General features: G+C 41.3%; 1 protein-coding gene across 1 annotated transcript in view; it reads left to right on the forward strand.

Annotated features, from left to right (window-relative positions):
- The window catches only part of LOC109869944 (pro-neuregulin-3, membrane-bound isoform), a 306,024-nt gene that overhangs the window by 155,023 nt on the left and 123,002 nt on the right, over positions 1-27,999 (forward strand). Inside the window, exon 3 of the mRNA XM_031805127.1 lies at positions 17,522-17,595. Within this exon, the coding sequence (XP_031660987.1) occupies positions 17,522-17,595 (74 nt within the window). The remainder of the gene's footprint in view (positions 1-17,521; positions 17,596-27,999) is intronic.

The following is a 27,999-nucleotide window of genomic DNA, read 5'->3' on the forward strand; positions in this document are numbered from 1 at the left end:
TGTTAGCATGTTAGCATCGGACTGCTAAATGTCTGAATCGCTGTGGACCCATATGTTCACTTGGCTACGCATGCCTCTCTCTAATATCAATATGTCTCGTCCATTACTGTTCTGGTTAGTGATTAGAGCCTCTAGCCCTGCTCATTAACCAACCATGTTATCCCACCTCCTACATATGCGATGACATCACCTGGTTTAAACGTCTCTAGAGACTATATCTCTCTGATCATTACTCAATGCCTAGGTTTACCTCCAATGTACTCACATCCTACCTTACCTTTGTCTGTACACTATGCCTTGAATCTATACTATCGTGCCCAGAAACCTGCTCCTTTTACTCTCTGTTCCGAACGTGCTAGACGGCCAGTTCGTATAGCCTTTAGCCGTACCCTTATCCTACTTCTCCTCTGTTCCTCTAGTGATGTAGAGGTTAATCCAGAACCTACAGTGCCTAGCTCCACTCCCACTCCCCAGGTGCTCTCATTTGTTGACTTCTGTAACCGTAAAAGCCTTGGTTTCATGCATGTTAACATTAGAAGCCTACTCCCTAAGTTTGTTTTACTTACTGCTTTAGCACACTCTGCTAACCCGGATGTCTTAGCCGTGTCTGAATCCGATTTCAAAAATGCTTTACAGTGAAATCACAACATATGATTATGTTAGGTCAGAGTCAAGTCACAAAAACACACAGCCATTTTCCAGCCAAAGAAAGGAGTCACAAAAAGCAGACATATAGATAAAATGAATCGCTAACCTTTGATGATCTTCATCAGATGACACTCATAGGACATCATGTTACACAATACATGTATGTTTTGTTCGATAATGTGCATATTTATATCCCAAAATCTCAGTTTACACTGGTGCGTTACGTGCAGTAATGTATTGATCCAAAATATCCGGTGATTTTGCAGAAATACTCATAAACATTGATAAAAGATGCAAGTGTTATTCACAGAATTAAAGATAAGACTTATCCTCTATGCAACCGCTGTGTCAGATTTCAAAAAAACTTTGCGGAAAAAGCATAATCTGAGAAGGGCGCTCAGTACCCATTTCAGCCAAAAAATAGCCGCCATTTTGGCGTCAACATTAGTTAGAAAAAACACTATAAATATTCACTTATCTTTGATGATCTTCATCAGAAGACACTCCCAGGAATCCCAGTTTGACAATAAATGACTGATTTGTTCCATAAAGCCCATTATTTAGTTAATGTTAGTCTGGTGACAGTTTGTGTTTTTATTATTGCTTCTCTTTTATTTATTATCTTCCTTACCTATCTTAGGGCTACTGATATTTCTATTTACAGGTTTTTTATTTGTTGTATGGTTTTTCCTTTAGCCTCCTATAATATCCGTATTATTCTTTGCTCTCTAGTTTCGTTTTATTGTGCTATTTACTTTTCTACTGGTAATTTATCCACATTCTTGAATCTCCTAGCCAAATTTGAGTTATTTTAAATGTGTGTGTTTGTTTTTCTCATAGTACACTTATTCCTCCTGTCTGCAACCGCCTTTTTGTAGTTAGCCTCATAAATTGCCTTTTTATTCTTGTTTGCCTTATTTCTAGACCACTTGGCAGCTTATAGCTTTCTATTCTTAATACTTCAATAGACATTCGTGCACCATTCACACTTTCCTTCTTTATTGTGAGACCGGGTGCATCCTCCCTACCAGGTCACACTCAAGTGACGGTCCAGGAGAGGTGTGCAACCCTTTCCCCACCAAGGACAGAAAGTTTTCACACTCACTTTCACACTTATTCTTGCTTCAGCGGAGACTGGGCACGTCCCCTCTGCCAGGCCGCACCTAAGCAACGGTCCAGGAGAGGTGTGTGACCCCCTGTACACCAACAGCAGAGAACTTCCACACTCACTTTTACACACCTCGTACGCTTTCCTAAGCGACCTGCAAATTCAGCCCTTCTCTGATACACTTCCTCACACGGAAAAGTGGTATTATACAGGGTTTTACTTGTCTGAGCAGTCCTTTGCTCATTCACTTCCTCAACACAGCAAAGCGGTAACCATAGTATTTTTGCTTGTTTGAGCAGTCCTTCGCTGAATCACTTCATCGACACAGCAAAGCGGTAACCAGAGGATTGTTGCCTGTCTGAGCAGTCCTTTATTGACACAATAAAGAGGTAACCATAGGACTTTGCTTATTTGTATTCGACCATGCAGACGGACAGCTGCCGTCCCGAAATGGATTGAGCAGAACAGTCAACAGGGCAGACAGATGAATTGAACGAGATCAACCAAATACCCCAGATGAGCATCTGAGTGATTGAATGACTCGGATTGATTGAATAAGATGAATGAATTGCGTTTGCAACGAATTGCGCTCACAAACTCAAACAGGTTGAACAAACAAGTCTGGCCAAACTGAATCAGACAACAATCCTAACTCAAATAGACTGAACTAACAGGTCAGATGAACTCCCATAAAACAAGAGAATTAACCCACTCAACTGAACCATCCAAAACAGATGAAGCACACAACTCCCAATCCACAGTGGTCCACACAAATATTATCTGTTAACTATTGTAACCCCCAAAGCATTTCTTTCATTATTTTGCGTGCATTCATTCAATTCAAAAGCTCTCAATATCCTTTAGTATGTTCAATTTGGAGAGACCTACTTGGTGATCTATTGCTCTCGAACCGAACCAAAAACATTATACTATAAGTAAGAACATTGCTTACCTTCTTAAGGTTTGTGTAAATCGTCCAGATAGACCCGTCTGAAGCTGAAGATTTTCCAGAATTTATTGGTCCATTGTAGCCACTCCTGGCAAGCTCGCCATTTATGTCATATAAATATTGGTCCAATAATATTTCTCAGATACCGGAACTTGTGAATTCAAAGTAGACTTTATAATAAAGTAACCAGCCGAGCTGGTCCATGAATCAACTGTTTTTCCCAGCCTCAGCACACTCTTAATACAGTTTCATCTTTACATCACATACATAGTCACTCCTCTCTACGTAAATGATCAACTCTTTTTTGCTTAGCGCCACTATTGTTTCACACCCTAAGTTATTTATTTGAGGCAGGCTTTTTCCCGCCTCTACAAATCATTTATCCCTCTACAAATCACTTAACCGATTATATTGGCTGCAATCACAAGTACATTCATTATATAGATTATATCAGCACTCACCAGGCTAGAGTCATAAGTACATTCATTATATTGATTATGACACTGTGTCTATTTCTTTTGTATATTGGCTTTACTTATGCTATATAGGTGTGGTTACAGATTCCTTTAAACCTTTTAAGGGTTCTGTTTAATTACATTATTATTTCACAATATGCTACTGAAAAATCCCCATAACAGTAACCCACAATATCCAAGTGTGTGTGTGGGGGGGGATTCAGAAAATGTATAAAAATTGAAACAGTAAAATACCCTATATGGATAAGTGAACACCCCCCTGAGTATTAACTTAGTGCAACCACATTTTGCTTGAATTACAGCCATGAGTCTCTTTGAATACATCTCTACCAACTTCGCACAACCAGACTGTGCAATATTTGCCCATTCTTCCTTGCAGAATTGTTCAAGCAAAATCATATTGCATGGTGAATGCTCTTGGACCGCACTTTTCAAGTCATTCCACAGATTCTCAATGGGATTTAGGTCGGGGCTCTGACTAGGCCACTCAAGGACATTCACTTCCTTGTCCTTCAGCCACTGTACGGTTGCTTTGGTGGTGTGCTTTGGGTCATTGTCATGTTGAACCATTTTCATCTTCCTGGCAGGTATTTTGCACTATCTATTTTCCCTTCTATCCTGACAAGTGCTGCCGCCGCCATGCTTTACTGTAGGTATGAGGTCTTTTGTGTGGAAAGATGTATTGGGTTTTCACCGGACATATTGTTTTGATTTTAGGCCAAAAAGTTCAATTTGGTCTCATCTGACCTCAGCACCTTTTGCCACTTGGCATCGGAATCTACAATGTGCTTTTTACCACCTTTTGCCACCTTCCCATAGAACCCAGATTTGTGGAGCGCTTGTGATATTGTGGTCACATGCACACATTGACCAGTCTTTGCCATAAATTCCTGAAGCTCCTTCAAAGTCGCCATTGGCTTCTTGGTAGCCTCTCTGATCAGTCTCCTCCTTGCCCGGTCATCCAGTTTGGAGGGACGGCCTGATCTATGCAGGGTCTGGGTGGTGCCATAAGCCTTCCACTTCTTAATAATGGTCTTAACTGTTCTCCGAGGGGTCCATCCCCTGACTTGTGCCTTTCCACAACTTTATCTCGTAGATCCTTTGAAAATCCATTTCGGCCCATATTGGATTCTTTGCTTTGAATTGCACTACTAAGCAGTAGAGCTTTTTCTGAACTAATCAAAGTCACTACAATTTATTTATTTGTGATCTGGAAGGTGATTGGATATATCACAGCAAGTTTGCAATTCTAAGGGGGGGTCACTTTTCCAAATAGGGAATTTTACTGTTTTACTTGCAATGAGTTTTTTTTTTTTAAATGGTTCACTTACTGTGTGTAAATAAAGCCAGAAAAAGTCAAATTGGATGTGTTTTCATTTCAGGCTGTAAGGCAACAAAAGGTGAACCTTTTGAAAGGGGGCGGTGACTTTCTATACCCACTGTAAGTCTTGTGTCTGAACCGATGAATTGCAACTCCATTTTATTTTCATTTGACCTGTTTCATTGCCTTACGGAATAACTACAATGTTTGTATTCAACCATATTCCCAGTCACCTTTCCATCGTTAAATGTGGTGGTTTGCGCTTTCAGTTTTGCGAGAATGCTGCCATCTATCCACAGTTTCTGGTTTGGGTAGGTTTTAATAGTCACAGTGAGTACAACATCTGCTATATATTTCCTGATAAACTCAGTCACCGTATATTCCTCAATATTATTTTCAGAGGTTACCCGGAACATATCCCAGTCCGCGTGTTCAAAACAATCTTGAGGCATGGATCAGACCAGCATTGAATAGTCTGTAGCACGGGTACTTTCTGCCTGTAGGAAGGGAGAAGCAAATGGAGTCGTGGTCAGATTTGCCGAAGGGAGAGCGGGGGAGGGCCTTGTAGGCATTTCGAAAGTTGAAAAAAGCAGTGGTCCAATGTTTTCTCAGAGCAAGTTCTACAGTCAATGTGTCGGTAGAATGTCGGTAGCGGTTTTCTCAGATTGGTTTTGTTAAAATCCCTACAATAAATGTGACCTCAGGATATGTGGTTTCCAGTTTGCATAGAGTCCAGTGTAGTTCTTTGAGAGCTGTCGTGGTATCGGCTTGAGGGAGAAAATACACGACTGTGACTATAACCGAACATAATTATCTTGGGCGGTAATACGGTCAGTATTTGATTGTGAGGTGTTCTAGGTCGAGTGAACAAAATGACTTGAGTTTCTGTATGTTTTCACTATCACACCATGAGTAGTTAATCATGAAACATACACCCCCTCCCTTTTTCCTCCCGGAGAGATCTTTACTCCTGTCCTCGCAATGAACTGAGAACCCAACTGGCTTTATGGGCTCAGACCCTATATCCTGAGAGAGCCATGTTTCCCTGAAACATAGTATGTTACAATCCCGGATGTCTCTCTGGAAGGAGATCCTAGCACTGAGCTTGTCAACTTTATTATCCAGAGACTGAACATTAGTGTGTAATATACTCGGAAGCGGTGGGTGGTGTGTGCGTCCTGAGTCGAACTAGGAGTCCACTCTGAATACCTCTTCTTCGCTGGTGGTGTTTTGGATCAGCCTCTGGTATCAGTTCAATTCCCTTGAGGGGTACAAAACAAAGGATACAATTCGGGAAAGTTGTATTCCTGGTTGTAATGCTGGTGAGTTACCGTCACTCTGATGTCCAAAAGTTATTTCCGGTTGTATGTAATAAATCACCCCTAATTTATGTTAGAAATAACACATACATTTTTTTTTTAAATATATTTTTAAGGAAGACTGGGGTTGCATCCCAAATGGCATCCTATTCCCAATATAGTGCACTACTTTTGATGAGGGCATAGGGAAAAGTGTGACTTTTGGGATATAGCGAGTGGCCGCTGTTTGGCTGAATACCCGGTGCATGAGGAGATTTGAGTTGTCAACAAAGCAGTATGACACAAATATGATGCCACATTTTCGAACTACCGATAGTTTCTTTCAGAATATACAAAGCGATCTGTGCATTCGAAAAACAACATAAATATGTAAAACCAGTCAGTCTTTTAATCTTTTAATGACAAAGAATACAGTCAGTCCACCCTAAACTCTAGCTTACCAGGAATTGTTTCATTGTGCAGTGTAACTTAGTACATACCGTATTAAGCTGTTATTTAGCTGCTATTCATGAACATTTTATTAAACATTACACATCAAATAACCTAACAATGAGGAAAAAATAAGTCGGTTTGAGGATTAATTCAGCCACTTTATTGTTGAACTCAGAAGGTTGTGTCTGGGAAATAATAGCCTACACAAAAGGGCTGCAATATTCAAGGTAAATTACATCAAATTAAAAGTCTCCTGAAGTCCTCTTTCTCTTAGAAAAAGTGTCTCTGCGTCTGTGCTTGTCTTTCTCTTTTTTTCTACATAGAGGCCTACAGTATCCTACTGCATCTCCTTGCATTTTTGTGTGCAAATGTTTTCATCATGGCCTGTTGGTCCAGTTTGCAGCCCGACTGTTTTCTCTACTGAGTATTGCCAACACAGACTTTCCTGAAACATTGTGCATTATTTATCCATTGCGCTGCATACAATTTAAACTTAGTCTTGAATGATGCATGCCAAGATATACCAGAGATAAGGGACTGTTGATATTCCAACCACACAACTCAATTTCCAGTTCACCAGTAGACATTAAATCGAAAATCACTTTTTTTGTTCAAGCCCTCAAGAACTGTTGTCTGCTAAAGATTTTATGTTTTCATCTGCCAATTTATTGGCTGTCCAGTATCCCCAGTTCAGTTAATCTCTTTCCGTAAAGTGTTGAGGCCGGCAATTGAGGTGAATGAGAGGCTCAATAATAGAACTGCTATATTTGAAGCACCACTTCTTTCTGCCCAGTTTCTCTGGTGCTGCCACCGCAATCAAGATGTTTTTACACTGTAACTCAAATCAAATCCATTTTTATTCGTCACATACACATGGTTAGCAGATGTTAATGCGAGCGTAGCGAAATGCTTGTGCTTCTAGTTCCGACAATGGAGTAATAACCAACAAGTAATCTAACCTAACAATTGCACAACAGCTACTTTATACACACAAGTGTAAAATGATGAAGAATATGTACATAAAGATATATGAATTTTATTTTACCTTTATTTTACTAGGCAAGTCAGTTAAGAACAAATTCTTATTTTCAATGACGGCCTAGGAACAGTGGGTTAACTGCCTGTTCAGGGGCAGAACGACAGATTTGTACCTTGTCAGCTCGGGGATTCGAACTTGCAACCTTTCTGTTACTAGTCCAACACTCTAACCACTAGGCTACCCTGCCGCCCCTGAATGAGTGATGGTACAGAACGGCATAGGCAAGATGCAGTAGATGGTATTGAGTACAGTATATACATATGAGATGAGTAATGTAGGGTATGTAAACATTATATGAAGTGGCATTGTTTGAAGTGGCTAGTGATTCATTTTTACACGTATGGGAGCAGCCACTCAATGTTAGTGGTGGCTGTTTAACAGTCTGATGGCCTTGAGATAGAAGCTGTTTTTCAGTCTCTCGGTCGCTGCTTTGATGCACCTGTAATGACCTCGCCTTCTGGATGATAGCGGGGTGAACAGGCAGTTGCTCGGGTGGTTGTTGTCCTTGATGAACTTTATGGCCTTCCTGTGACATCGGGTGTTGTAGGTGTCCTGGAGGGCAGGTAGTTTCCCCCGGTGATGCGTTGTGCAGACTTCACTACCCTCTGGAGAGCCTTACGGTTGTGCGTGGAGCAGTTGCCGTACCAGGCGGTGATACAGCCCGACAGGATGCTCTCGATTGTGCATCTGTAAAGTTTGAGTGCTTTTGGTGAAAAGCCGAATTTCTTCAGCCTCCTGAGGTTGAAGAGGCGATGCTGCGCCTTCTTCATCATGCTGTCTGTGTGGGTGGACTATTTTGTTTTTTTCCGTGATGTGTACACCGATGAACTTAAAACTATCTACCCTCTCCACTACTGTCCCATCTATGTGGAATGGGGGTGCTCCCTCTGCTGCTCCTGAAGTTCACGATCATCTCCTTTGTTTTGTTGACGTTGAGTGTGAGGTTATTTTTCTGACACCACACTCCGAGGGCCCTCATCTCCTCCCTGTAGGCCGTTTCGTCATTGTTGGTAATCAAGCCTACCACTGAAGTGTTGTCTGCAAACTTGATATGGAGTTGGAGGCGTGCATGGCCACGCAGTCGTAGGTGAACAGGGAGTACAGGAGAGGGCTCAGAACGCACCCTTGTGGGGCCCCAGTGTTGAGGATCAGCAGGGTGAAGATGTTGTTAGCCTACCCTCACCACCTGGGGGCGGCCCGTCAGGAAGTCCAGTACCCCGTTGCACAGGGCGGGGTTGAGACCCAGGGTCTCGAGCTTGATGACGAGTTCGGAGGGTACTATGGTGATAAATGTTGTTGTCGATGAACAGCATTCTCACATAAGTAATCCTCTTGTCCAGATGGGTTAGGGCTGTGTGCAGCGTGGTTGCGATTGCGTTGTCTGTGGACCTATTGGGGCGGTAAACAAATTAGAGTGGGTCTAGGGTGTCAGGTAGGGTGGAGGTGATATGGTCCTTGACTGGTCCCTCAAAGCACTTCATGATGACAGAAGTGATTGCTACGGGGCGGGTAGTCTTTTAGCTCACTTACCTTAGCTTTCTTGGGAACAGGAAAAATGGTGTCCCTCTTGAAGCAGGTGGGAACAGCAGACTGGGATAAGGATTAATTGAATATGTCCGTAAACACACCAGCTCTGCTCTGAGGACGCGTCTGGGGATGCCGCCTGGGCCTGCAGCCTTGCGAGGGTTAACACATTTAAATATTTTACTCACGTCGGCTGCAGTGAAGGAGAGTTCGCAGGTTTTGGTAGCGGGCCGTGTCAGTGGCACTGTATTGTGCTCAAAGCAAGCAGAGGTTGTTTAGTCTGCCTGGGAGCAAGACATCCTGGTCCGCGACGGGGCTGGTTATCTTTTTGTAATCCGTGATTGACTGTAGACCCTGCCACACGCCTCTTGTGTCTGAGCCGTTGAATTGCGTCTCTACTTTGTCTCTATACTGACGCTTAGCTTGTTTGATTGCGTTGCGTAGGGAATAGGTACACTCTTTGTATTCGGTCATGTTTCCGGTCACCTTGCCCTGGTTAAAACCAGTGGTTCGCGCTTTAGGTTTCACGCAAATGCTGCCATCAATCCACGGTTTCTGGTTTGGAAATGTTTTAATAGTTGCTGTGGGTACGACATCGCCAACGCACTTGCTAATGAACTGGCTCACCGAAACAGCGTATTCGTCAATGTTGTTGTTGGACGCAATGCGGAACATATCCCAATCCAAGTGATCGAAGCAATCTTGAAGCATGGAATCAGATTGGTCAGACCAACGTTGAACAGACCTGAGATCGGGAGCTTCCTGTTTTAGTTTCTGTCTATAGGCTGGAAGCAACAAAATTGAGTCGTGGTCAGCTATTCCGAAAGGAGGGTGGGGGAGGGCATTATATGCGTCGCGGAAGTCAGAATAACAATGATTCAGGGTTTTACCAGCCCTGGTAGCACAATCGATATGCTGGTAGAATTTAGGGTGTCTTGTTTTCACATTAGCCTTTATAAAATCCCCAGCTACAATGAATGCAGCCTCAGGATATGTGGTTTCCAGTTTACATAGAGTCAAATAAAGTTTGTTCAGGGCCATCGATGTTTCTGCTTGGGGGGAAATATATGCGGCTGTGATTATAATCGAAGATAATTCTCTTGGTAGATAATGCGGTCGACATTTGATTGTGAGGAATTCTAAATCAGGTGAACAGAAGGACTTGAGTTCCTGTATGTTGTTATGATCACACCACGTCTCGTTAATCATAAGGCATACCCCCCCGCCCCTCTTCTTACCAGAAAGATGCTTGTTTCTATAGGCGCGATGCTTGAAGAAACCAGCTGGCTGTACTGACTTTGATAGCGTGTCTCAAGTGGGCCATGTTTCAGTGAAGCATAGATTGTTACAGTCTCTAATGTCTCTCTGGAACGCTACCCTTGCTCGGATTTCATCAACCTTGTTGTCAAGAGACTGGACATTGGCAAGTAGTATGCTCGGGAGAGGTGGCCGATGTGCCCGTCTCCGGAGCCTGACCAGAAGACCGCTTCTTCTGCCCCTTTTATGGCGTCGTTTTATTGGATCGCCAGCTGGGATCAGATCCATTGTCCTGGGTGGTGGGCAAAACACAGGATCCGCTACGGGAAAGTCGTATTCCTGGTCGTAATGATGGTGAGTTGACATTGCTCTGATATGTTCACTAAAACTCATAAAGAACTACTAAAGAAGGTTTTGGCGTTTTTGACCACAGCATTTGTTTACGATTTCCCCTTTCAGTCAGTTAAATTTTTTCTTTTTCAAGGCCTAAGGCCCTTTTTCGGTCACATCCCTGAAGCCCAAGAAACAAACACTTAGAGTCCTAGTACATATGGAACTTAAACTGGTTTATGAATGACCTTTTGGAGTGTTACTGTGCCTGATGACAGGCACGTAGGCACCCAGAGATTGTGGGCCACACCACCTTGTGGGGGCTGCAGGGATGTCCGGTACACCAGTGAAGCCAGTGAGTAGAATGAAATACCCCCCCCCCTATATACAGAACTAGGGTCAGTTTTGAGTTATTTCCCTCTAGTGGTTATTGGTTAAACTGGTCATATAACAGTGCCTATGGGGTATATTCCTCCTCCCATCTCATATTTAAGCAATAAGGCCTGAGGGGGTGTGGTATACGGCTAATATACCACTGCTGTTGTTCTTAAAAACGACGCAATGCGGAGTGCCTGGATACAGCCTTTAGCCGTGGTATATTGGCCATATATCACAAACCTCTGAGGTCCCTTGTTGCTATTTTAAACTGTTTACCAAGGTAATTAGAACAGTGAAAACGAATGCTGCTTGTCTAACATCTCATTCCAAAATCATGGGCATTAATATGGAGTTGGTCCTGCTATAACAGCCTCCACTCTTCTGGGAAGGCTTTCCACTAGATGTTTGAACATTGCTGCAGGGACTTCCATTCAGCCACAAGAGCATTAATGAGGTCGAGCACTGATGTTGGGCGATTGGGCCTGGCTTGCAGTCGGCATTCCAATTAATCAAAAGGTGTTCAATGAGGTTGAGGTCAGAGCACTGTGCAGGCCAGTCAAGTTCTTGCACACCAATCTTGACAAGCCATTTCTGTATAGAACTTGCTTTGTGTACGTGGGCATTGCCATGCTGAAACAGTAAAGGGTCTTCCCCAAACTGTTGCTGCAAAGTTGGAAGCACAGAATCATCTACAATGTCATTGTATGCTGTAGCGTAAAAATGTCCCTTCACTGGAACTAAGGGGCCAAGCCTGAAACATGAAAAACAGCCCTAGACCATTATTCCTCCTCCACCAAACTTTACTGTTGGCACTATGCATTCAGGCAGGTAGCGTTCTCCTGGCATCCGCCAAACTCAGATCCGTCCGTCGGACTGCCAGATATTGAAATGCAATTCATCACTACAGAATAAGCGTTTCAGGAGGAGTCCAATGGTCCAATGGTGGAGTGCTTTACACCACTTCTGACGATTTTTGACATTGCGCATGGTGATCTTAGGCTTGTGTGCTGCTGCTCAGGCATGGAAGTTTGTAACTCGGTGGTGAGTGTTGCAACTGAGGACAAACATGTTTACGTGCTTCAGCACTTGGCGGTCCCGTTCTGTGAGCTTGTGTGGCCTACCAGTTCACGGCTGAGCTGTAGTTGCTCCTAGACATTTTTACATCACCATAACAGCACTTACAGCTCTAGTGTAACAATATAGCGTCTGTCACTCTCCTCGCCCCTACCTGGGCTAGAACCAGGGACCCTCTGCACACATAGACAACAGCCACCCTCGAAGCATTGTTACCCATCGCTCCACAAAAGCCGCGGCTCTTGCAGAGCAAGGGGAACAACTACTTCAAGGTCTCAGAGCGAGTGACGTCACTGATTGAAACGCTATTAGCACTCACCCCGCTAATTAGCTAGCCATTTCACATCGGTTACACTAGCAGGGCAGATATTTGACAAACTGACTTGCTGGAAAGGTGGCATCCTCAGTCCATGTTGAAAGTCACTGAGTTCTTCAGCACTTTCATTATTTTTACTCAGTTGTTAATTAACGCGCTAGGTGGCAGTATTCCTCACCCCTATTTCCAATGCCCAGACACAGAGGTATATTTCTTCCCGACTCATGTCGGGCATGTTGTGGTAAATGCTTTTGAAATGTAGAACTATAGCTCCAATACATGGGAAATGTACAGTCATTTATATTATCTTTAAAACACACCCAAGGATGCGCAGGGTAACACGGTCCGGAGCACAAAAACACCTCAGATTCAAAACGTGAACACGAAAATGATCCCGCACAAACAAGGGCGGGCTTCACAAGCTTAAATAGGTAAGCAAATCAAGGAAACACAAATAGGAACAGGTGCAACTCATAAGACTAAACTAACAGAAAAGGAAAAAGGGATCGGTGGCGGCTAGTAGGCCGGTGACGACGACCACCGAGCACCGCCTGAACAGGCAGGGGAGCCAACTTCAGTGGGAGTCGTGACAACAGCACACACAGATAGCCTGGGACCAGGCTATTATTTGAATTAACTACCGGAAAGTGTCCATTATATCCACATTACTTCTTAGTATACTGTACCAGGTATTTTTCATACCAGGCAGGTTTCATACCAACTGAAATGCCCTTTCACTTTTGCATTCACGTGGACAAACACTTTCATTGAAACTCAGCAGCCACGTAATAAAAACATATCTGTCCCATTATGATGTCTGTGAGTGCACGGTCAGTGCCATCGAGTCAGATACAACATTGCAAACTCCTTACATCTCTATGTGACAATGGAAATGAGGAAGTGGATAGAATCTTGTTGCTTGTGACTATCAGTAAAATTAACAAATGTATAAAATATACACTGAGCGTACAAACAATTATGGATACCTGCGTTGTCCATGACATGGACTGACCAGGTGAAAGCTATGATCCATAAGTCACTTGTTAAATGTACTTCAATCAGTGTGGGTTGGGGGGAGGAGACAGGTTAAAGAAGGATTTTTAACCCTTGAGACAATTGAGTTATGGATTTTGTATGTGTGCCATTCAGAAGGTGAATGGCCAAGACAAAATATTTAAGTGCCTCAGTGTAGATTACTATGTACAGCTTTGTAAGACTATAAATAACCACCCACCCAGCTTTGGAGTAATTATACGGTCTATTTCCTTGCTTTTGAGAGGAGCTGAGGTTGGAAGTCTACCTGTCAAAACAAGACTAGAAATAGGTAGACATCAAACCCCATTAAATTCCATTTAAATCTTACAGCGGTCATTTAAACTCATTTCTAACTTTGCTGTGATCCACTTTCTAACTTTGCTCGCTCTCTAGCTGGGTCTGTATTGTGTCGCGGCTGTGTATATGGCTGAGCTCGACCCACGCCAATAAGAGCACAGTTGGCCACCTATCGAGTGTATTTTTCCTCCCGTTTGTCAACTTGATCATGTTTTTGGGTCAGAATCAAATTGTTGAATCCAATTGATTTGTTTGGTACTTCTGTGGGTATGGCACTTTCTTATACATTTGATCAAAATCAAATCAAATGTATTTATATAGCCCTTCGTACATCAGCTGATATCTCAAAGTGCTGTACAGAAACCCAGCCTAAAACCCCAAACAGAAAGCAATGCAGGTGTAGAAGCACGGTGGCTAGGAAAAACTCCCTAGAAAGGCCAAAACCTAGGAAGAGACCTAGAGAGGAACCAGCCTATGTGGGGTGGCCAGTCCTCTTCTGGCTGTGCCGGGTGGAGATTATGACAGAACATGGCCAATAAGTTCAAATGTTCATAAATGACCAGCATGGTCAAATAATAATAATAATAATATACATTAGTCCTAAATACATGTTTGAAGAAGAGAGAGAATAAATGTGTTCTAAAGTATCCTAGGTGAATTAAACTGAGATGCAGCCAATGATTCTGACTGATCCGTCTTGTTAATGCATTAATTGTTTATGACCAATGCAGACCCAGCACCAGGGTAAAGTGATTAAGCGGGTAGTTGAAATCGGTTAAGGGGCACAATTTTGGGGGATTTTTGCATTGGAATTATATTGAATTCTGCTTATATCACTCTATACCACAAAAGACTCAGAGACCATTGATTGAGTGCTTTTGAAGTGACAGTTAGAGGAGATTGGCTCAAAATCTGTAGCCTGAATTGTATCAGCACAATGGTCAGCACCTACACACGAAAGCAAGGCCATTTTGGTAATGACTACAGGGTACAAAATACAGTACATAGTGTACACACAGCTGTCTTACCAAAATAATGCAAACTAAATACCGAAAGTAGTAGCCTAGTTATTCAAGCATGCAAACAAAAATAAAAAATAGCAGTTTGGATTAGAATACCTACACAACTGTGAATGAGAACAGGACAAAACAGCAGTACCAAGTAGGCCTAGAAAACAAAATATCAGACTGATAAAGGCATGACACAATCTATATTTAGACTAGTTATAGTAACAGTAAACAAAAACAAACAGAGATACAAATAACCTACAGTGAGATGCAGCCATGCACAGCTGGGGCATCAGTTGGGTTCTTGCATTGGAAATATATTGAATTCTCCTTGCATTACTCTATACAACAATAAACATAAAAGCTCAAATGCCGACACCAGCTAACGTTAGCTAGTTAAAATTAAACAACAATGATAAAAGACTAAATGTTAAAAAGTTCCGTCAAAGTCCGTAGAAACTTGTGAAACGATGTGTGGAATCAATCTTTAGGATGTTGTTAACATACATCTTCAATAATATTCCAACTGGAGAATTCCTTTGTCTTCAGAAAAGCAAAGGAATGGAGCTACCTCTCATGTGAAATGCGCAAGACCAGCACGTGACTGCTGGCAGACCTCTGACTCATTCTTCTCTCATTCGGTCCCACTTTACAGTAGAATCCTCAAACAAGTTTCTAAAGACAGTTCACATCTAGTGGAAGCCTTAGGAAGTGCAACATAACCAATATCCCACTGTGTATTCAATAGGGTCTGGGTTGAAAATCGACCAACCTCAGATTTCCCACTTCCTGTTTGGATTTCTTCTCAGGTTTTTGCCTGCCATATGAGTTATGTTATACTCACAGACATCATTCAAACAGTTTTAGAAACTCCAGAGTGTTTTCTATCCAATACTAATAATAATATGCATATAGTAGCAACTGGGACTGAGGAGCAGGCAGTTTACTCTGGGCACCTCTGAGCACCTTTCATCCAAGCTACTCAATACTGCCCCTGCAGCCATAAGAAGTTAAGACCACACATGTCACGTAACGTTAGCAAACTAGCCAGCCAGCTAACATTAGCTAGTTATTAAACAACAATGAACAAAGTGCCAAAAATGCCTAACGTTAGGCTCTAACGAGAAAAGCAAACAGCTCTGGGAAATTAATAATAACGTCCGCTAGGGGGCCAGCCAGCTAACGATAGCTAGCTAGAGGCTCTTTGCTTGAAGAAAACCTAAAATATCACAAAACTGAATCATGTGAAGACCAGTGTCTACTAAAGTGTAAGAAAATGAATACTGTTTGAAACCAGGTCTAGAAGAGAGTGAGTCCTTCCAATAGCTCCACTGGGACATGACGATACTGTCAGGACTGTGCTATCAGTGGGGTTGCCCTATTCTTCTCCTTTGTCTCTCTTTTAGTCCCCTCCTCCTTAGCATTATTGCCCCCCCTCATTTGAATCGTCTCGAATGTCTTATTTCTCTCCTTTGTTTCCTTTGTGCTGAAGATGAGATATATATACTCACTTGCACTTGTCTTCTCTTCCACCCTTTATGGCACTGATTTAGCAGATAGTAGCTTGTTTTCAAGAAAGTTAAAGTCAGGCATAAATTTAGGCATAAATTGCAGTGTGGCCAGTCCTAAGTAAAAATGACTGGGCCAACATTACAGCAAAAATACTCCAACAGATTTAAATGGAAAATTGTGCAATTACACTGCATCCTTCAACATATAGCACAGGATACATGTGACCAAGAAACACCACAAATGTCCCTTTGCAAACATGTCTGTTGTATTATTGCCATGTAGGCAGCGCACCTACACTACCTCTTACAACAACAAAGCTGGCAAAACAAAGCTAGCAAAACAGGCCGACTGTCCGAGTCTGACAGTAAACAATAATGAAATGCACAACACCATAGGTGGGGCATGAGTTTCAAGTTTGGGGAGCTGTTTTTTCACCCAAAAATGAACCTTTATGATAAATCATTGCATGCATCTAGCATTGCATTTGCAGACTAAAGTAAGATAGCCTATGTGATGGGTAGATCGGATAGTCATAAATTAGGCTAATAATGTAACACACTGTTCTCAAAAAAGATTGTTTGGTGTTTCTTCTCCTTTCTTTGCACACATTCAGTAAATTTATTTTTGGCTTTTATAAACACAATTTATGCAATTTTACGACTCTTTAAATCACTGGAGACATTATCAGAATATTTAATACAACAAAAAATGACAGGGTAGGCATGTGGACACTGAAAACTAAAATCAATAAAAACGACCTTGTGTGGAATGCAACTATCTAATCTAGGCCTACAAAAAGGGACATCCATCCAGTGTCACTGAATCACCCAATGATAGACCGTGAATATGTGCACTCATCAGTGACATGGCCAAAGGTCTCCGCTGGTCCCAAGAGATTAGTCCTGGTATACTAATGGGAATAAACTAGACTAAACAATAAGTTGAAAGGATCATCAGGAATAATATGTGAATTTTGTGTTTTACCAGTGATTAAGTATTGCGAAAGGCCTATTATTGGTGCTTTTCACTGGCAGATGCAACTCGACAATCAGCTATTTGATATTTGCCATTCCCGACTGTAGGCTATGCGCATGTGATTTCATTTTAACCATATGATTGCAATATAACCAATTAGATCCCAGGAACTTCCTACTGCATGTTCAATATTTCTGATTAGTATGGAGACAGCACAACCAACAAATCAAGTTCATTTATTTCATTGTTATAATATTTTTACACATGTAAAGCCAGCTTGATTGGGTGGGCCAGTATTCTATCTGCCTTGGCTTCACCTCAGGTTTTACTTGCAAATGATCGTGATATGTCATTTGTTTGCCTACTTTAGTTAAATGCAATGATTTTATGTCGCTCTGGATAAGAGTGTCTGCTCAATTAGTAAAATTACTCACGCCCACATACTCTACCCACATGTATGCTATGAAAGTGTGTTTTTCCTCCATATACCTCAGATATTAACTTCTGTTGTTTTTCTGTTGCAGGTGTAAAGAGGGTTACCACGGACTACGCTGTGACCAGTTTGTACCCAAGACGGACTCCATCTTATCTGACCCAAGTACATGCCTTGTCTTCCTATTGATCGAGAATTAATGTGAAAACAAAAGAGTATTAGAGAATGATCTGTCTTCTGTGCAACTTCGTTAACGGCGGTTTTGGGAAACAGTTCGGAGATTTAATGATGCTCCCAATAAGGATCTAATGATGAACTTACCCTTAAATTTATTTTGGGAAACCGGCCCTGGTCAAGATGAACACAATGGCTTCTGAAATTGTTCACAGCCCTTGTAGTCCTTCAGAAACATTCCTAAAACAGTATAGCATGTTTGAATTCAAGATCCCTATTGGAACATAACAGCCTGAACAATTACCTTAAAAATGTGCAAGAGCATTCCCGCACAAGGTTGTTTAAAAATTGAGCTGAAGTTGGACAACACATTTATTATTACTTCTGGGAATGTTCTGGCAAAATGGAATAGAAAGTAATCAAATGTCTACGTACAGACCTTGCAAATCTTTGACAGAGAGTGCAGGGAGTTACAATTACAAGTTCAGTTAGAGCACAACCTCTTCTCTAATATGACACCACATCCATGTCTTCCATTGAGTAAAAGACCCTCGCTATCAAAAAACTATTAACACTCAACTAAAAAAATTGTATTACATTTGTCTATATTACTCACTCAAAATGTACCAAGTATAGTATATGTATTAGTTACATATAAACATATTTTTTTAATCCAAAATGTGACCAGGGGACAATATTCAGAAATAATTTTAAAACCCACACAAAGTAGGCCATTTGACAATGAATCTTACTTCTGTAACAATGTATATATATATATATATATATATACAGTGTTGTAACAATGTACAAATGGTTAAAGTACACAAGGGAAAATAAATAAGCATAAATATGGGTTGTATTTACAATGGTGTTTGTTCTTCACTGGTTGCCCTTTACTTGTGGCAACAGGTCACAAATCTTGCTGCTGTGATGGCACACTGTGGAATTTCACCCAGTAGATATGGGAGTTTATCAAAATTGGATTTGTTTTCGAATCCTTTGTGGATCTGTGTAATCTGAGGGAAATATGTCTCTCTAATATGGTCATACATTGGGCAGGAGGTTAGGAAGTGCAGCTCAGTTTCCACCTCATTTTGTGGGCAGTGAGCACATAGCCTGTCTTCGCTTGAGAGCCATGTCTGTCTACGGCGGCCTTTCTCAATAGCAAAGCTATGCTCACTAAGTCTGTACATAGTCAAATCTTTCCTTAAGTTTGGGTCAGTCACAGTGGTCAGGTATTCTGCCACTGTGTACTCTCTGTTTAGGGCCAAATAGCATTCTAGTTTAAAGCATTTAATAAACACATTTATAGCACAGTATTATGGGGAATGGGAATAAGAGTGCTACATTGTTGGAAAGGAATCACAGCACTGATTGATAGAGGGTATGAGTCATGAGTTAAGGTGTTAAGAGGCTTGACCAGTGCAAGACAGGTTATGACTAGGAAGACTAACACAACACACTACTACACAGTTAGACAAAAGAGCTAAGAATGAGTTAGTCCAAGCAAGGAGCAAAATTATTGATGTGTAATAACGTGATTATTTTTGTGTATGTGATTGACTCTACATACAGTAATGAGAGAAAATTAATAGGGGTACACAGTGCTTGGAGAGGAAACATTCAATGTGCCAGTGGATGAGTGGGCACATGAGACGTGGCTTCAGTTCATGTGAGGAGAGAGTTGACAATGGTAGTGGAGTGGAGTGGTCATCACTTCTTAAATCAAGGAACAGGAGGGGACTTAGCTGGAAAACAAATAGCAGATCCATTCCATTACAGCTACGCCATCGTAGGTTTGGACAACGAGTTTCTCTATGAAGTTATTAAACTGACATCTCAAAATGCACAATGTCAAACACAGACCACACGAAACCAAGAAACACTCCTGATTAAAGCCCTGATATACCTGATGATAACTGACAAATGCAAGCAGACTTGTGGGACAATAAGTCCCAGAGCAGTGGGACAATTTTGACCCCCTGGGGCCTGGTGTTTTTCATTATATGTTAACCTAACTAGGAAAACTCTGGACCCTATAAAGCGTTTACATGGGCTATGGGACCAGTTTTTCCTAATTAGGTCACATGGTTTAAAAACAATTCAGAAAAAAACTCCAGGCCCCCAAATTTAAAAAAAATGCTCAACTATCACTCTTCACTCTTAATCTCTATCCAAAAATGTCACCAAGCTCTGCACAATCCCCCCAAAAATGATACATTGTAGAATAATAGTGAAGACATTAAAACCATGAAATAACACATGGAATCATGTAGTATCCAAAGAAGTGCTAAACAAATAAAAATATATTACGCTGAGCACATGTTGGCTGCTTTTCCCTCACTCTGCAGTCCAAACCACCCCAAACCATCTCAATTGGGTTGAGGTCGGGAGATGTGGAGGCCAGGTCACCTGATGTAGCACTCCTTCACTCTCCTTCTTGGTCAAATAGCCAAGCTAACAAAATGATAGTCCCACTAAGCCCAAACCAGATGGGATGCCGTAACGCTGCAGAATGCTGTGGTCTTCATGCTGCTTAAATATGCCTTGAATTCTAAATAAATCACAGACAGTGTCACCAGCAAAGCACCCCCACACCATCACACCTCCTCCATGCTTCACAGTGGGAACCACACATGCAGAGATCATCCGTTCACCTGCTCTGCGTCTCACAAAGACACGGCGGTTGGAACCAAAAATCTCAAATTTGCACTCATCAGACCAAAGGACAGGTTTTCACATGTCTAATGTCCATTGTTCGTGTTTCTTGGCCCAAGCTAGTGTCTTCTTCTTATTGGTGTCTTTTAGTAGTGGTTCCTTTGCAGCAGTTCGACCATGAAGGCCTACTTCACACAGTCTCCTCTGAACAGTTGATGTTGAGATTTGTCTGTTACTTGAGCTCTGTGAGGCATTTACTTGGGCTGCAATTTCTGAGGCTGGTAACTAATGAACTTATCCTCTGCAGCAGAGGTAACTCTGCATCTTCCTTTCCTGTGGTGGTCCTCATGAGAGCCAGTTTCATAATAGAGCTTGATGGTTTTTGTGACTGCACTTGAACAAACGTTCAAATTTCTTGACATTTTCCAGGTTCACTGTGACATGTCTTGACTATCATTAATATACCACCCTGCATACCACTGCTGGCTTGCTTATGAAGCTAAGCAGGGTTGGTCCTGGTCAGTTCCTGGATGGGAGACCAGATGCTGCTGGAAGTGGTGTTGGAGGGCCAGCAGGAGGCACTCTTTCCTCTGGTCTAAAAAATAGCCCACTGCCCCAGGGCAGTGATTGGGGACACTGCCCTGTGTAGGGTTCCGTCTTTCGGATGGGATGTTAAATGGGTGTCCTGACTCTCTGAGGTCATTAAAACCTCTTAGGGATAGTGAGACGCTAGCGTCTAAACTGGCCAATTGCCCCGGGGACATGCAGAGCGCCAGATTCAAATAAAACGCTATAAAATTCAAACTTTCATTAAATCACACATGTAAGATACTCAATTAAAGCTACACTCGTTGTGAATCCAGCCAACATGTCAATTTTTAAAATGCTTTTCGGCGAAAGCATAGGAAGCTATTATCTGATAGCCTGCACCCATCTGAATCAGTAGTAAACAAGAGAGCTAGCATAGCAGGCGCTAAAATATAAAACATGCATTACCTTTGATGAGCTTCTTTTGTTGGCACTCCAATATGTCCCATAAACATCACAATTGGTCCTTTTGTACAATTAATTCTGTCCATATATGTCGAAAATGTCCATTTATAAAGCCCGTTTGATCCAGAAAAAAACAGCTTAGAAAAATGCAAATTCACTACAAAATATTTCAAAAATTGCCGATAAACTTTGCCAAAATATTTCAAACTACTTTTGTAATACAACGTTGGGTATTTTTTTACTTTAATAATCGATCAAATTGTAGACGGGGAAATCTGTATTCAATACATCAACGAAAAGAAAAAAGCTCTGCTTTACACATCGTGCACCTCACAAAAGGGTCCCCCGTTCCGAGTTGGCCTACTTCCTGCTAAGACAAAGAAATAACCTCAGCCATATTCCAAACACTGGCGACATCATGTGGAAGATGTAGGAACTGAAAGTATATTTATATTACATTTCCAATGGCAAAGACAAAATATGGAAGCGAGATGGAAAAAAAATATATATATTCTGAACAGTTAGTCCTCGGGTTTTTGCCTGCTACATAAGTTCTGTCATACTCACAGACATGATTCAAACGGTTTTAGAAACAAGTGTTTTCTATCCAAATCTATGAATAATATGCATATCTTATATTCTTGGCATGAGTAGCAGGAAGTTGAAATTGGGCACGCTATTTATCCAAAAGTGAAAATGCTGCCCCCTATCCCAAAGAGGTTAGATCCCATGGTACTTGTAAGAGTAGGGGTGTTAACCCCAGTGTCCTGGCTAAATTCCCAATCTGGCCCTAAAACCATCACGGTCACCTAATAATCCCCAGTTTATAATTGGCTCATTAATCCCCCTCCTCTCCCCTGTAACTATTCCCCAGGTCGTTGCTGCAAATGAGAACATGTTCTCAGTCAAATTACCTGGTAAAATAATGGATACATGTTTTGAAATAGAAACATTTTACACGTCCATAGCAACCCAGCAATGTCTTAACCATTTGTGACGCATTCAGCTAGCGCTCGACATAACTGGTCCCCATGTACAGTAAATGGCAACCATTTCAGTGTGTGGACTGCGTCCTCACGTTCTCTGGTCTAATGTACATTTTCTTAGCATTTCCTTTTCTAAACTCTGGCAAAAGGGGCCGACATAATGTCTTGCTCATTGTCTGGTTAAAACTGTTATATGAAAAACAATTCTCATTTAGAAGGCTAACATCACATTTCATCTTCTCACAAATAGTTTCATATTTAAGCATGTAAGTTCCACAACATTTAGATGTAAATCTGATAATAAACTTTCAGAGATACAGTTACGTTGTTCACCGTCCGTAATGAGAGCTCAAAACAACTGTCACGCTGTATAATGATAGTAGACAGGTGCAGGAATACGTAATAGGGATTTTTATTTTTCCACCCAAAATAAAGTACGTCATGAAAATGACAGGAACCAAGCCCAAAACAGTGGTGGGGAGAACAAGTATTTGATTCACTGCCGATTTATCAGGTTTTCCTACTTACAAAGCATGTAGAGGTCTGTAATTTTATCATAGGTATACTTCAACTGTGAGAGACGGAATCTAAAACAAAAATCCAGAAAATCACATTGTATGATTTTTAAGTAATTCATTTGCATTTTATTGCATGACATAAGTATTTGATCACCTACCAACCAGTAAGAATTCCGGCTCTCACAGACCTGTTCGTTTCGAAGCCCTCCTGTTCCCCACTCATTACCTGTATTAACTGCACCTGTTTGAACTCGTTACCTGTATAAAAGACACCTGTCCACACACTCAATCAAACAGACTCCAACCTCTCCACAATGGCCAAGACCAGAGAGCTGTGTAAGGACATCAGGGATAAAATTGTAGACATGCACAAGGCTGGGATGGGCTACAGGACAATAGGCAAGCAACTTGGTGAGAAGGCAACAATTATTGGTGCAATTATTAGAAAATGGAAGAAGTTCAAGATGACGGTCAATCACCCTCGGTCTGGGTCTCCATGGAAGATCTCACCTCATGGGGCATTAATGATCACGAGGAAGGTGATGGATCAGCCCAGAACTACACGGCAGGACCTGGTTAATGACCTGAAGAGAGCTGGGACCACAGTCTCAAAGAAAACCATTAGTAACACACTACGCCGTCATGGATTAAAATCCTGCAGCTCACGCAAGGTTCCCCTGCTCAAGCCAGCCCAAAAGCAGAGCTTCTACAAGGTATTTACAACCGTCATAAAACTACCAACTTCACCCCTCTCCCCCTATGCGGAGGGAGAGGGCGCTGTAGAGCGGACCCACATAACCCGATCCTCCGGCTCTTCACAGGAGAGTCATGACAACTGACATTCTGTCATTTTACTTTGCTTATTTGAGTTGTTCTTGACATATAATGGACTTGTATTTTACCAAATAGGTCTATCTTCTGTTTACCACCCCTACCTTGTCGCAACACAACCGATTGGCTCAAACGCAATAAGAAGGAAGAAATTCCACAAATGTACTTTTAAAAAGGCATTCCTGTTGAAATGCATTCCAGGTAATTACCTCACGAAGCTGGTTGAGAGACTGCCAAGAGTGTGCAAATCTGCCATCAAGGCAAAGGGTGGCTACTTTGAAGAATCTCAAATCTAAAATATATTTTGATTTGTTTCACACTTTTTTGGTTACTACATGATTCCATTACATGATATGTGTTACGTCATAGTTTTGATGTCGTAAAAAAATAGTGAAAATAAAGAAAAACCCTTGAATGAGTAGGTGTGTCCAAACTTTTGACTGGCACTACATCAGTTATAGACTCTCACTAAAGTGTGCAACAAATGTAGCATCTTACAAGGCACGCCTCAAAATAGGTTAATGAGCCAGAAGCAACAATACCATGCACCCAGTAGTGCTCAAACGTTTTAGGTGCTTTAAAAATACAGTGAGGTACCGTATTCTGTGGGGTTACAGTACCATTCAAAATACAGTGAGGTACCGTATTCTGTGGGGTTACAGTACCATTCAAAATACAGTGAGGTACCGTATTCTGTGGGGTTACAGTACCATTCAAAATACAGTGAGGTACCGTATTCTGTGGGGTTACAGTACCATTCAAAATACAGTGAGGTACCGTATTCTGTGGGGTTACAGTACCATTCAAAATACAGTGAGGTACCGTATTCTGTGGGGTTACAGTACCATTCAAAATACAGTGAGGTACCGTATTCTGTGGGGTTACAGTACCATTCAAAATACAGTGAGGTACCGTATTCTGTGGGGTTACAGTACCATTCAAAATACAGTGAGGTACCGTATTCTGTGGGGTTACAGTACCATTCAAAATACAGTGAGGTACCGTATTCTGTGGGGTTACAGTACCATTCAAAATACAGTGAGGTACCGTATTCTGTGGGGTTACAGTACCATTCAAAATACAGTGAGGTACCGTATTCTGTGGGGTTACAGTACCATTCAAAATACAGTGAGGTACCGTATTCTGTGGGGTTACAGTACCATTCAAAATACAGTGAGGTACCGTATTCTGTGGGGTTACAGTACCATTCAAAATACAGTGAGGTACCGTATTCTGTGGGGTTACAGTACCATTCAAAATACAGTGAGGTACCGTATTCTGTGGGGTTACAGTACCATTCAAAATACAGTGAGGTACCGTATTCTGTGGGGTTACAGTACCATTCAAAATACAGTGAGGTACCGTATTCTGTGGGGTTACAGTACCATTCAAAATACAGTGAGGTACCGTATTCTGTGGGGTTACAGTACCATTCAAAATACAGTGAGGTACCGTATTCTGTGGGGTTACAGTACCATTCAAAATACAGTGAGGTACCGTATTCTGTGGGGTTACAGTACCATTCAAAATACAGTGAGGTACCGTATTCTGTGGGGTACCATTCAAAATACAGTGAGGTACCGTATTCTGTGGGGTACCATTCAAAATACAGTGAGGTACCGTATTCTGTGGGGTACCATTCAAAATACAGTGAGGTACCGTATTCTGTGGGGTACCATTCAAAATACAGTGAGGTACCGTATTCTGTGGGGTACCATTCAAAATACAGTGAGGTACCGTATTCTGTGGGGTACCATTCAAAATACAGTGAGGTACCGTATTCTGTGGGGTACCATTCAAAATACAGTGAGGTACCGTATTCTGTGGGGTACCATTCAAAATACAGTGAGGTACCGTATTCTGTGGGGTACCATTCAAAATACAGTGAGGTACCGTATTCTGTGGGGTACCATTCAAAATACAGTGAGGTACCGTATTCTGTGGGGTACCATTCAAAATACAGTGAGGTACCGTATTCTGTGGGGTACCATTCAAAATACAGTGAGGTACCGTATTCTGTGGGGTACCATTCAAAATACAGTGAGGTACCGTATTCTGTGGGGTACCATTCAAAATACAGTGAGGTACCGTATTCTGTGGGGTACCATTCAAAATACAGTGAGGTACCGTATTCTGTGGGGTACCATTCAAAATACAGTGAGGTACCGTATTCTGTGGGGTTACAGTACCATTCAAAATACAGCCACTTCTTTACATGAATGTTATTATATATTGTTAAACCAACGTTTATTTGGAATTTAGGGAATAATTTACCAGTTAAGCTCAATTCAAATGAAAAGCATTTTTTTTACGAGCGTGAACAAGGGTGCTCACGTTGGAAATAGAATGCATATGAGTGAATGAGAGAAATCCGACAGGCCACATGAGCCAACTGCGTCATAGCCCTTCAAATTATAAAGCAAGTCTACGTTTCTCACGTCTACTGGTAAAATAAATAGAAAAATTGAGTTGGTTGTTAGTAGAAAATGAATTGTTATGATCTTCCGTATTCTAAGTACACAAAAGATGCAGTTTAAAATGTTTTGGGCTGTTTATCAGTCAAATAGGCTACATATTTGAAAATCATTTTATGATTTTGATCGGCATATAGTCAGGCTATGGCTGGAAAACTTGAGGACTCCAATTTCAAGAGAGAATACTGTTTATGTAGAAGAATGAGACTTAGTTGTTTATAAACTACTTGGGTTTATTAGCTACAATATCCTTGTGAGCTAGCAAAGAAACAACCTTTTATCACAGCTCCAGTAGGATATCCAAGGTGAATCAAAAGGAACTCACAACAACTCCCTGGGGCTACATAGCGAACATATATTATATTATATTATGTATTTTCATGACAATTACTTTGGCATATGAATTGTAGTGCCTGTATAGTGCATGTGAATTGACACGCTACTCTCATACGCAAATTTCACGCCATTTTTATTATTATTATTATTACCTTTATTTAACTAGGTAGGGCAGTTAAGACCAAATTATTATTTTCAATGACAGCCTTGGAACAAAGGGTTAACTGCCTTGTTCAGGGGCAGAACGAGAGATGTTCACCTTGTAAACTCGGGGATTTGCTTTTGCCACCTTTCGGTTACTAGTCCAACACGCTAACGACTAGGCTACCTGCTGCCCCATTGATGGGCTTCTCTCCGTGTGATTTTGGCTCTGAACGCAATTTACTGTAAATAATTCATACAGCACTTTACTGTTAGTTTTATTGTATAATACTGTAAAAAAAACTGTGTGTATATACAATGTGTTTTAATTTTTTGGCCATTTTACATTTCGGCAACACTTTACATTAAAGGTACCCTTTATAAAGATAACTTTATTGTAAATTGTAACATACATTTATTTTCTGGGAAACAACGTATATTAAAACCTCTTAGGATAAGTGAGATGTCTGCGTCCCACCTAGCCAACAGGAAATGGAAATGCGCAACGCCAAATGCTAATAGTACTCGCTAAAACTCAAACGTTCATTAAAACACACATGCAAGGTACTGAATTAAAGCTACACTCGTTGTGAATCTAGCCAACAAGTCAGATTTTAAAAATGCTTTTCGGCGAAAGCATGAGAAGCTATTATCTGATAGCATGCAACACCCCGAAATACTTGAAGGGGACGTAAACAAAAGAATTAGCATAGCCGGCGCTACACAAGAGAAATAAATAAAATATAAAACATTCATTACCTTTGACGAGCTTCTTTGTTGGCACTCCTATATGTCCCATAAACATCACAATTGGGTCTTTTTCCCGATTTAAATCCGTCCATGTATAACCAAAATGTCCATTTATGAAGCCCGTCTGATCCAGGAAAAAGCTTTTTTTACATAACGCAACATCATTTTTTTAAATGAACAAAGTTGCCTATAAACTTTGACAAAACACTTCAAACTACTTTTGTATTCCAACTTTAGGTATTAGTAAACGTTAATAATCGATCAAATTGATCGCGGGGCGATGTCTATTCAATAGCTCCACGTCTTGAAATGATGGTCGATAATTCTCTCTTCCAAAACATCCTGTCGTGTACCGGATGAAATCAAGTGTCTCTTCTTCGTTTGACCAAGGAACAACTTCAAGGAAATTGCCAAGACTGGCGACATCGTGTGGAAGCTGTAGGACTTGTAAACTGGGAGGTATATATTTTCGCAGGCCATAGACAATACAGCCAACTGGCGGATTGATCTTTTTTTGGGGGGGGGTGAACAGTTTTCCTTGGAGTTTCGCATGTTAAACACGTCCTGTTATAGTCACAGACATGGTTTGACCAGTTTTAGAAACGTCAGAGTGTTTCCTATCCACACATACTAATCATATGCATATACTATATTCCTGGCATGAGTAGCAGGACCTTGAAATTTTGCGCGATTTTTAACAAAATGTTG

This window comes from Oncorhynchus kisutch, linkage group LG25 (assembly GCF_002021735.2).
Source record: "Oncorhynchus kisutch isolate 150728-3 linkage group LG25, Okis_V2, whole genome shotgun sequence".
Classification (NCBI taxonomy): Eukaryota; Metazoa; Chordata; class Actinopteri; order Salmoniformes; family Salmonidae; genus Oncorhynchus; species Oncorhynchus kisutch.